Source organism: Chlorocebus sabaeus, chromosome 3 (genome assembly GCF_047675955.1).
Source record: "Chlorocebus sabaeus isolate Y175 chromosome 3, mChlSab1.0.hap1, whole genome shotgun sequence".
Taxonomy (NCBI): Eukaryota; Metazoa; Chordata; class Mammalia; order Primates; family Cercopithecidae; genus Chlorocebus; species Chlorocebus sabaeus.
The window spans coordinates 5,202,840-5,215,252 of record NC_132906.1 but is presented as its reverse complement, the minus strand read 5'-3'; the positions used below and the strand labels follow the sequence as shown (position 1 = coordinate 5,215,252).

Below are 12,413 nucleotides of genomic sequence, written 5' to 3'. Positions count from 1 at the left end.
AATGTGTTTAATTTATTGTCACTTAAGTAATTAATTATAAGGGTTACCTTTAGAACAAAAAAGTATTCTTTGCAAATAAGCAAATCAACTTACAATAATCTTTGATCTTACAGTTCACAACACACTAAAATAGCATGCAAGTAAGTAGTCCTTTCCTATTTTTAAAACTATAGTTGAAGTGCATGTTGATGCCAAGGAAGTAATTTGGCAGTGGTAGGTAGGCTTTGCCTGAGTCAATGCTCCAACCACATGGGCTCAGTCAAGGACTTTTCTTTCTCAGTTTTCAAATTAATATCCCTGAGAAATACTAAACAGAAAATTGGGCATGGAGTGGTGGAGACTTTTACGTTTTCTTTAACTTGATAAAGAATGTTTAAAAGGCTGTTTACAAAAGACCATTTAACAACTGCTGCTCAGCTACAATTGAAATATTAATTGGAGGCACGCATGTGGCACTTTCAGGGCCTCCTTCCAAATAGGATTTTTCAGGCAGACTAAAATTGCACTTTTCTCAGACTCAGCCCACTTGAAGTCAAAAAAAGGAAAAAAAAAAAACAAAAACAAAAAACACCACCAGCAAGATAGTAGGTGTAAATGACTAAGAAGGGGGCCTAGGGGACGATCTGAAAAGTGAAAGGGTTGGGAGCTCCATGCAGAATGTCTTGATAAGAAGTCTAGACTATCTGTAATGTGCTGACTGTGAAGAAGACCAGATTATTAAGAAACCGTGAAAGCCAGCAATTACAGGAGCACAAAATGCTGGGAAGCCTGGGATAGCACGAAGAAACGGGGATTCCAATACCCCTTTACACGATGGCCCAGGACCCTACGATACCTCTTTGCACCATCGTCCATGACCCTAAGTGACGTTGAGGAGTGACTCCTACCACAGACGCAAAACAATGTGGGAGCAGGAGGGGGACAAAGTACCAAAGGGGAATTTTAAGTACCAAAAGGGAATTGTAAAAATAAAGAGAAACCACTAAAGCTCTCACACCAACATCTACAAGTTCTTACCCAGAGTGAACTGAGTTGAATATTACAGCACAAGACCAGCAGGCAAATTATGAATAATTTTTTAAATTATTGATTTTCACCTCATTACACTGAATAAAATGCCAACTATATCACCAAATCTCTCAAGCCTCTACTGTATATTTTCCTCCTAGGGAAATAACACTTAAGCAGACAGGACCCCTCCCACAAAAGATTCAAATTAGGAAGAACGGGTCAGTTTCAGGACTTTAACCAGATCCCTTCTGATTGCTTGGAACATTCTTTAAGAATCAAGGCTGCTTGGCCGGGCACGGTGGCTCCCAGCACTTAAGGAGGCTGAGGTGGGTGAATCACGAGGTCAGGAGATTAAGACCATCCTGGGTAACACAGTGAAACCCCATCTCTACTAAAAATACAAAAAATTAGCCAGGCGTGGTGGCGGGCACCTGTAGTCCCAGCTACTCGGGAGGCTGAGGCAGGAGAATGGCATGAACCCGGGAGGCAGAGCTTGGAGTGAGCCGAGATCACGCCACTGCACTCCAGCCTGGGCAACAGAGCAAGACTCCGTCTCACAAAAAAAAAAAAAAAAAAAAAAAAGAATCAGGTCTGCTCCTCAGCCCACAAGGGGCTTTTGTGTGAACTAGAAGAGGCATCCTCTCTGCAAATGCACACATCATTGGCGAATAGGCTGGCCCTTGTGCAACTTAGAAAAATGCATTGCTGTTTCCAGTTGGACTCTGGGCAACTGAAGAATGAAGCAGCACAGGTTATGTTTCTGCTTCATTTACTCTTTTGGCCGGGTTGTCTTGGGCTATGAACAACCTGCACAATTTGGGGAAATCACTCCTTAGTAGTTTAGTTACCAGATGTGTGACAAGAACTTACATGTTTGACCTGAATGACTGAGTAGGAAAGATTAGAAAACCCAGGAAAGAAGTTGTTAGTTACAGCTACCTTAGCAAGGCGCTTGTTATTACTAGTTATTTGAACTGAGTATTGTCAGAGTTTACATCAGAAAAAGTTGATTTCTTCCTTGGTTATTATTTTTAGTAAGAGTCAAGAAATCAGACATAAAATAACCCATAGTAGAATGAAGCATCAAAACACCATAAACAATTAGCATTGCCTTCCTCCATAGACAAACATATTTGGAAATCGATTAGTCATGATGGCCTCAAAAGCCACCCCTTTATAGCACAGCTGTAATCCCACAAATAGCAATCATCAAGTGACTTTTCCACTTCTTCCTGGGCCCACGCCTCTAGCAAGCACGTTTGTTTTACTGGTAACTGAATCAGCATCTTGGAAAATTGTCTGACAACACAATGTGAACTCACTGCAATACTGTCAATGACCTCGCTGTTTACTCCCCACCATCCCCTCACTCCCACACCCTTCCCACATAACAGCCAGTGTCCAAGTATCCCAGAAGCAGTGAATGGATGCTAGAAAACTTGCAGAGTCTGTGAGAAATAAGGCAGAAATCAGGCTCCCCCATTCATTCCAGCAACACCTCAGTGTTCACCTGGTGAAGTGTAGGTCTCTGCTGCTAGGATCTGACCCCTCTGGAAGGGGTGTGAGTGTCAGCAAGATTCTACCGCAGCCAAGGACACAGAGGAAGAGGCATGGCAAAGAGGAGCACAGGAGGAGAGCTAGGGAGGAAGGCACGTCTGGGTAGGGCAAAAAGGCTTCAGATGCCCACTTTGGTCATCCAGCATGAGGACCTAGACCAGGATGGTGAGCTTACACGTGACCCAGGCTATAGAAAGTCACAGCAGCATCTTTTAATTTTACATCTTTTAATTTTACAAGAACAAAACCCTGCCTTGAAATGACTTTAAATACCTCAAGATATCCTTTGAAAAGACCTTTTCTTTCAATGAAAAAAAAATACTCCTTCTTACCTCAATAATATACAGGACCACGTTCTTATAGAAGCAGTACAAGATGCACTTGGTCACCCGGTTGTAGCTCCAGGCTCCATGAACCAACAGAAGCTTCTCTAAGTAGGAAAACTGAAAAAGGAAAATTACAAAGTTCAGAAGAGCCCATCATCGAGGAATAAAAGTCACAAACAGAATGTCCTTATGAACAGAAGTCAGATAATGTAGGTAGAGGAAACAAGATTCTGCAGGAATCTCAGAAAACCATTCTCTGAAGACAGAGCTTTCAGGCCCAGTGAGAACAACTAAAATCCTCTCTTAAATCTACTTAATTATCATTTTCCCGAAACATACTGCTAGACTTCTAATTGCTATGAAATTCTATTTAAACAAATGCTTTTTTGTAATTTAAGTTCCAGGATACATGTGCAGGATGTGGTTTATTACATAGGTAAATATGTGCCATGTTGGTTTGCTGCAGTTATCAATCCATCACCTAGGTTTTAAGGTCCGGATGCATTAGCTATTTATTCTGATGCTCTCCCTCCCCCTGCCTCCCCAACAGGCCCCAGTGCGTATTGTTCCCCTCCCTGTGTCCATGTGTTCTCATCGTTCAGCTCCCACTTATAAGTGAGGACATGTGGTGTTTGGTCTTCTGTTCCTATGTGAGTTTGCTGAGGATAATGGTTTCCAGCTCCATCCAAGTCTCTGCAAAGGACGTGATCTTGTTCCTTTTTATGGCTGCATAGTATTCCGTGGTGTATGTGTACTGCATTTTCTTTATCCAGTCTAGCATTGATGCGTATTTCGGTTGGTTCCATGTCTTTGCTATTGTGAATAGTGTTTCAATAGGGATTAATTATTAAACAAAGTTGAACTACTAAACTGAAAGAAAAGTACAGTGAAAGTCAGACATCTAAGCAATCACAGATTTTTCAGTGACAAAAAGAGCAAGGGACAGGGACACTCACACAATAGAGTCTTGTTTAAAGGAAAGGTACACACAGGTGCACACACACTACTTCCACTAACAACTGCGTAGGTTAAAAAGTTACACACACATATAGATACACACGGATATACACACAAACATACACAGAGACACATACAGGCACAGATAAACAGACACATACAGGCAGACACACATACCTAGACACAGAGATAGAGGCACACAGGACAGAGATACAGAGACACACATATACACAGACACACACACACAGATACTCACACAAACACACATGTACACACAGATATACTAAGACACACACACACTTTGCCTCCACTTCTTGACCCATTTTGTCTTCTCTCTTTTTGCCTCCACCCAGTACAGAGCACCTCTGGCCAGAGTGCTATGCAGTCAGGAGCGGCTGGTGGGTCCCAAGCTGGGAGTGATGTGATGGCTCCTGTGGTTTGAGTTGGAGCCATAGATATACCAGTAACATCCAGGAATCCTCATTGGGGGAGGGGGTCTCTGGACACCACTTGGATCGTATCTCCTCAGCCACCCCTCAGCCTGGCTTTGCCTTCTGTGTGCCGTTTCAAAAAGGTCCCAAAAAGAGCAAACCTTGCGCTGGAGGGAGGCAAACGAGTTTCTCTGGTCTGGTGCGTGGTGTCCTGCTCTGGCATAAATGTGCCGTTAGGGGCAATCCTGTTTACATCATGTTTCTACACATTTGATATGCCTTACCCCGGATTTGAGTTCCTTCTTGGTTCCCTTGCAGGAAAACCTTAATGCCTCCTGTTCTAAGTCAGAGTGTCAGTAAGTCCACAAGCCTGAACCCTATTACACTACTAGGAGAGACAAGCAGGCTGTAGTGAGAATGCCCCAGAACATTAGAAATTCTTTTGCAGTCATACACTTCTTACTAATTTCAGATGACTTTTGAAATTAAATGTAACTCTCGGCTGGGCGCAGTGGTTCACACCTGTAATCCCAGCACTTTGGGAGGCCAAGGTGGGCGGATCACCTGAGGCCTGGAGTTCAAGACCAGTCTGGCCAACATGGTGAAATCCCGTTTCTACTAAAAATCCAAAAAGTAGTCAGGCGTGGTGGTGGGTGCCTGTAATCCCAGCTACTCGGGAGACTGAGGCAAGAGAAGCACTGGAACCCAGGAGGCGGACACTGCAGTGAGCCGAGATCCCGCCACTGCACTCCAGCCTGGGCAACAAGAGTGAAAATCTTGGGTGGGGGGGGAACAGAAAAGAAATTAAATGTCACTCTCGATAGAAAAGAAATGACCAGACTGACAATACAATACTTAAAATATTTTCAGGAGGAAACTGCATAATAATCTCCATTAGCACTAAGGAAAGGACCCCATCCTAGGCGGGGTCGCAGCTCAGTGTGTCCTTCCAGGAGGTGAGGAAGGCGCGGGGTTCATCACACACTTGGAATCTAAATCATCGCTTCGAAGTGGCAGAAGTCGGTGCACATGGAAAAATAAAACTCCCCATAAAGGCTCATTAAGGATTCCACAGGGAAATGGGAAATCATAAAATAACCGGCTAAACAAATAAAAAGGAAGTTTGTATTTGACCGGGACCCCCGATGTTAAACTTCAATGGGCACAGAAACCATCTGCTTGAGTCGTCCTGAACGCCTCGACTTCAGCGCTACAGTGATTTGTTTTCAGGGAAAAAAAAAAAGGTATATTCTAAATCAAAATGCTGTCTTCATGGGGTCGTTCCGAAAACATGAGGAGGGCAGGGGGCAGGAATGATTCTCCCGAGGAGAAGGGAAAGCCGAGGGCTAGGGGAGCACCATGACGCAGGGACGGCTGCAAGGCTGCTCAGGACAAGGCAGCTGAAAAAGGACGGCGCTCAGTCTCAGGCGGCCCATGTGCATAAAAGCATGAGGCAGGCAGGGAAGAAATAGAACCAGAGCTTTGCCTGCTTCAAAACTTTCCCAAGGTAAGTCTTTGAGCTAAAATTTTTTTCCTTCTGAGTATAATAACCCTACAGGGTACTTTCTCCAAAGCGTAATAAAAAAAAAAAAATGCATCCACACTAAAATGAACAGATAAAGCCCAAGGTGATAAACAACCAGAGATATTTATCACTTCAAGAGTGGCAAAGAAATTCATCAAGCTGTGGCTTTTCTGGCTTGGTGATTAAGGTAGAGGCAGCATGCTGGTTGGTGGAAAGGGTGTGAGGTTAGCAGGAACCTGCCCTGAAGTAACAGCACCCCTGCCTAATCGGCAATAGGACCACGGACAGGAGAAATGAGGGTGCACAGACACATGTGGGCTGCGTCAGTTCCTTTGGCAGAGGTGACTATGATGCTGGAGGGGCAGGAAAACCCCCAGTGGCGTTTAGAGCCTCATTCCCTGCTCCACCCTTCTTTCACACTTTTAATTTGAAGAGAGCAATTGCTCTGGATAAGACATTCTATTCGTATGCAGTTTCAATAAAGCAGGTCATGGGATCTCCCTTCCCTAGACATTTTAAAGAAAAAGACAGACAAATATTTGCCTGGAACTCCTAGGAAACCTCTTAAGATCCCTTCCAGCCATATGATGTTATAACTCAAGTATTTAATAATGCTGGGGTGTATAACATCTATGGTTGCTGACAGACTACAGGAAGTACGAGTCCCACAGGCCTCAAAGCATTTGACTCAGGAAAGTAAACAGGCAGGTGTGTGTGGGGCAGGCCCCCAAGTTCACACTCAGGTCCGTTGCTTTCTGACCCCAAGACGCTCGCTTGCTTGGACCTGAAGTCAGTCACCTGATATGAAGGAACCCCAGTTTTCCCACCTATAAAGTCAGGATTCCTTCTCTTACCTACTTCAGAAATTATCTTGCGGATTTATTTGAAATCGGCAAAGGAAGAAGATTGATTGCACGCACTTTTCAGAGCCAGGAGGATTTTGTGATTCCTGCCTGCATCCGCAGAACTGCGAGCTGAGAAGAAACCTGAGCTGTTCTAACACAGGGCCCCCGCTTTGGGGAGGCGGAGCCCCAGAGCTGCAGAGGACTGGCCTGAAGCCCTGGGGCTATAGGAAGCTCGTTCACATTTTATATGCAGCCCCTGATTTCAGCTGGAAGGGGTGGATAGCCATTATTCCTTGTGTTCGTGTGACTGAGGTGAACACATTCTTCAAACACCTCAACATCGCAGAAACACAAGGGGATTCCTGCTACCCAGCCGATGGGCAGGCATCTACTCACAACGTGTCACAATCTGGAGACAGAGGGACATGCCCTAGGTTCACTGTGATGTCCAGGTTTTCTGGATGATCCAGCAGGCCCAATCATCTAGATATGTAACCACCCAAGGGGTTCACCTTGCCCACTGCCTAGACACAGTTGATTCATCAAGACAGAGGAATTGCAATGAAGAATAATTCATGTGGAGCTGAATGTGAGGCAGACTGGAGCTTTACTGTTACTCAAATCAGTCTCCCTGAGCATTTGGGGAGCTTTTAAGCAAAACTTGGTGGATGGGGGTAGCCGGTGAACCAGGAACGCTGATTGGTCAGGGAAGAAAACATAAGGAGTCCAGAGCTGTCTTCCTGTGCTCAGTCAGTTCCTGGGTGGTGGGAGCTACAAGATCAGATGAGCCAGTTTATGGATCTGGGTGGTGCCAGCTGATCCATCAAGTGCAGGGTCTGCAAAATGTCTCAAGCACTGATCTTAGGAGCAATTTAAGAGGGTCAGAATCTTGTAGCCTCCAACTGCATGACTCCTAAGCCATCATTTCAAATCTTGTGGTTAATGTCAGTCTAGTCCCCAGGCAAGGAGGAGGTCTGCTTTGGGAAAGGGCTGTTACCATCTTTGTTTAAACGATAAACTAAGTTTCTCTCAAAGTTAGTTCAGCTTACGCCCAGGAATGAACAGGGACAGCCTGGAGGTTAGAAGCAAGATGGAGTCGGTTAAGTTCGACCTCTTCCACTGTCTCCGTCATCATTTTGCAAAGGTGGTCTCAGATATGCACCCTACAGGTCAGGAAACTGGCTGTCTTCCTTCACCTTTGGGCTATCACTGCGGAGTGGAGCTTGCTTTCATCCTCAGGCCAGCAGTGCAGTACAGCACATCAGGAGCCCTGACATGCGAGGCTCAAATCAGAGAGGAATGGACTGGACTTGGCCTAACTTCAGGAGGCTGTTTGCTACTGACCATGGGTCATTACGGCCCAAACCCAGCTCATGCTCGTGGCAATTCACCTCACAGGCGTGGTCCTGGGCAGCACCCCTGTCACAACTACAGGGAAGACGACAGCTGTAAATCACTGCTCGCCCCTGATCTTAAGCACCTAACCAGGGGGTGTCCCAGCACCTTTGGCAGGGGTGAGACCAGAACAGGATTACAGAGAAAGGCTGTCATGAGCACAGCTGTGCTTCAGCAGGTGATACAGCAGGAAAAGCAATGCAGCAGATGCAGAAGCTGAGGGTGAGAGGTTATTATTGGCAAGATCAGGGACCTGTCTGATAGGAGCAGCACCTTGCCTGGATCACAGAGCAGCTTGGCCAACCCCACAACTGGCCAAAGAAAACCAACCAGCAGGACAGGGCCTCCAAACTGCACAAGATCACAACCACAGAGAAATCCGAATATCCCCGGGTTTTCATCTAGACAGCAACCTCAAGAGGAGCGGCAGAGGTTTGGGGCAGCACTGAAGCTTAAACGTCAGGTCCTCATGCCCAGCTACCATCTCTCAACAGGATGGGGCGGCTGGACGCCCAAACTGCTGACCTGTGCAATGGCGTAATCCGAGTTGTTGGTGGCCTGCATGCCTTCATTCCCACTGATTCCCACACCCACGTGGGCTGTCTGGATCATCCCGACATCGTTGGCGCCGTCTCCGATGGCGAGGGTGATGGCCTTCACCCGCTTCTTCACCACATCCACTATCTCAGACTTCTGCAGAGGAGACACTCTGTGAGAAAAGAGAGGGAAATCAGAACTATGCACATCTTTCCAGAGGAAACAGCTGTAATCTACATTCCGCTGCATTAAAAGGACAGTTACTGGATGATCTCCAAATTCAATACATACATTTTATGCTCATGTGCAAAGAAGCTTTCAGAAAACAGGAGCTTGTGGCTTTCAAGTATTTGCCAACTTCTCAGATGAAATACACAACAGAAAACTAACTTAAAACACAGCCTATGTGGAATCACTCTGCTCAGAGGGAGGCATTTGCACAAACTCTTCAGGGGTACGTGTGCCCTGCTGAATGATAAAGGCAGTCAGGGGTCTTTGGAAATGTCTTTCCAGTAAATCAGAAAGCCAGCACAGACCTCCTTTTGCTTTATGGTACATCATATACAACCGAGGGCTGGCAAGGGAATTTTCTGTAAAATCTGCTTTTACAGAAGGGAAAGGAAATTGGCAGGGCATGAGAACGTGCAGAAAGAGGGCTGGGGGAAGAGGAAAGAAAAAAAGACTTCTCTACATCCACCCCAGAAAAGGAAGCTGTGTTTGAAGGGCAGCCAAGGCAGAGGATTTAGGATGGGAGTCAGGGAGCGGAAGTCTCCCCTTGCTGAGCCGTGCAGAAGCAGCACAGCCCTCAAGGGGGCGGGAAGATCAGCCCCTGCCTAGGAGCGGTTCTTTCCACAAGGAATCCAAGATGGCGGCCAAGCTTTCCAAAGTCCTCAAGTTGTCTGGGAAGGGGAGCCAGTATAAATCTGTGGGGTCTAAAGCAGAGGGGTATTCATGATAGTGAAGTGCTTCTTCAGAGAGTAGACCAGAAAACACAGCAACATGAAGCAAAGACTAGCACCTCAGGATTGAGTGACTCTACATTCTGAATTGGTAAGCTGATGCTTGATTTGGGGAATTTACAGATAAGCTCTTGCATCTTACTTAAACAGCCCAGCAGCCCCCTGCTGCCACACACACAGAATAAACACAAAGTAAAAGATTTTTCTGGATGTCCCAGAGGTCTACTGGCCACGCCCACATTGGACTTCATGCATCAGCTAGAATGGACACTCAAAGATTTGCCCAGTAAGAACTTCAACTGCTCCTAGATGGTCCCTACCCACAAAGATACCTGTTCCAAACAGAAAACTGAAGTGCTACCTGACATCTCATTCTACCAACTTGAGAAAGAAATGCATTTGGCGAGACAGCAAACTGAATGTAGAACCATGTAAAAAGCCTTTGCTCGGTGACAAAGATAAAAGAAAGTTAGAAAAACATGATGAAAGGACTTTAGGAGCCGGGTTACACAACCTGATATCCCTGTTAGCATTTTCACAAGGGTTTGCAATGGCAGCAGTTCAATGCCTCCTGGAGTAGGTGCGACCACTGCAAATTAGTATTACTTTTTTGTTGTTACTGAGCATACTTAAGAGTACTAACTCTGTCATTTGGGGCTAAACAGGAAAAGTCTAACTTCTCTTACAAATATTTGGAAGGCTGAAATATAAAAACAGCTATCACATCCTTCCTCCCAAAGCTCTGTTGCTGCTTGCTAAATATTCTTAGGTTCTTCAACCATTATTTAATAGGCATGCTTCAGAACTTAAAAAATACCCTCCATGTATAATCTTTTAGGCAACTGAGAGCAGTATAGAACAAAATCACCATCTCCCTGGTAGCAAATGCCAGATTCACTTTAATGTGACCTAAAAGAAAATTACTTGAGCTTTACCACTGATTATCAATGAAGCCTCTAGTCAACTCCACATAAGCAATTTTAACAGGAAGGGATATTAAGCTGTATGTGTTCCCTCCTAGTCTGTGCAACTGCTACTTAAAGCCAAAGGCTGATCTTTTTGGCACAGGCAGTCCACAACTGTAACTGGCTACACAAAAGTGACTTCCCATTTTGTTTTTGAACTCCACAGAACCAAAGATCAAATATGGTTGGAGAAAACAACCTGGAAGCCACGCTTAAAGGCCTGAGTATGACCTTTTCCTGCGCACCACACATTAACCATTTAAGCAGGGAAAGGAGGTCCATGAGCCCCTGCTTTCCATGAGTGGGACTGGGAAAATGAGAACCAGCCACCTCATGGAATGGTGGTGATGTATTAATGTTAAACCACTGTGTTGACTAGCAAGTATAAAATAATTGCATCTCCTACTCCACCTAGCATAGGATTATGTGAAACAACTGTTGGAAAAACAAAACAAGACTGGAAACTTCTGAGAACTGCATACCATCAGACTTGTGGTTCCCAACTGGGTGTGCAGGTGCCCTGGGGATGCTGCAGCAGAAATTTTTTAATTTTTGAGGGAAATACAGCAAAGTCTCTCAGGTAACAGTGAAAAATACTAGCTGGAAGTAGCTCACAGTTTCAACAATAAATCACACTGCATCCCTTTTCATGGTATGTCTTTGTGAAGCTGAGCTCTCATGGTGGTGATGATAAAAAGCAAAAGCCTTGTGAAAATCAATGTGGAATAGAAAATGAGCAAGGCAGCAGCTATGCTTAGCCTAAAGTTTGGGAAGTTGTGCAGCGCTCAACAGTCACATAACCACATGCCATTGTCAACAGTAATGATTATTTAACAATGGAGGAAATAAGGATTATTTCTTTCAATGTATGTCTTTCAATGACATTATTGATTCAAATGTCTGCTACGTTGTAGGGTCATAAATACTTCTTAAATTATTTGACTTTACCTACTTAATAATTAGAAACTTAAGTTTTCCTTTTGGTCTAAGGGCTGTGCAAAGGAATTTCTGAGATACTGAGGACATAGTGGATCCAGAGTCTGGAGTCCTACGATTACATTAATCACTCTTTAATTAAAATCATTCACTCACTGAGGTGGAACCTCACTAAGGAGGCCATCACTTAATCTACAACTCCTCTTGTGCATCCATGAAAGTATCACAAGAGAGCGTAAAACAGGAACTTAAACAGGAATCAGGAGGCCTGAGGCTGCGACTCCTCCTTGAGTCTATATGTCACTCAAGTGATCAAGAAAGCTGGCTGCTTCTTAAGCAAATTCGAGGTGGTCTGGAGAGAAAGGAAGCCCATGGGCAGAAGGCTTGGTCACTTCACACTGCAGGGGTCGGAAAATCTCGGGAGTGGAACAGGAAAGGACCTAAACAGACCCGGGTTTTCTCTGAGGTTAAAGTTGTTGGTTTTCTAGGAGGGAGGTTAGCGATAGGCCAACCAATGGGAAATGAGAAGCAAGTCAAATAGACTCACTGGGCTTGCCACTCTGGGATTTGGATCTCAAGGAAGTCAAGTCAGGATTCCAATGGCTTAAAGTACAATCTATGAACATCCAACAGCTGCCTTTCCCAAAAAGCAAAAATTAGGGGAAAACCCGACCGGGGTATATAAAGCAAGTCATACGGCAGCGTTTTAGGAGCATGAAATTCTCATCAAGGATTTATTACGCCCTCAGCTGTAATGCCTTGAGAAAACATAATTCTAGCACACACTAGGGGTTCAAAACAGATGTCCAACAGCTAATTTCTATAGAACTGAAGAGGCACCACCCCGCTTTAGCCATATGCAGTATTTTAGTATACCAAGTTGCCAGGAAGCACAAGCCGGCTCTTTCTTAATCTTAACTTGTGACCTGGAATCACATGCCACACTTAATAAGTATTCCCAACATATAA

At 44.9% G+C, this 12,413-nt stretch overlaps 1 protein-coding gene across 3 annotated transcripts in view; it reads right to left on the bottom strand.

Annotated features, from left to right (window-relative positions):
* Positions 1-12,413, bottom strand: part of ATP8A2 (ATPase phospholipid transporting 8A2) — a 636,199-nt gene that overhangs the window by 240,404 nt on the left and 383,382 nt on the right. For all 3 annotated transcript variants that reach the window (XM_008021766.3, XM_037986897.2, XM_037986898.2), the window contains 2 exons: positions 8,573-8,756; positions 2,901-3,011 (listed from right to left, as the gene is read on the bottom strand). In XM_008021766.3, the coding sequence (XP_008019957.3) occupies positions 2,901-3,011; positions 8,573-8,756 (295 nt within the window). The remainder of the gene's footprint in view (positions 1-2,900; positions 3,012-8,572; positions 8,757-12,413) is intronic.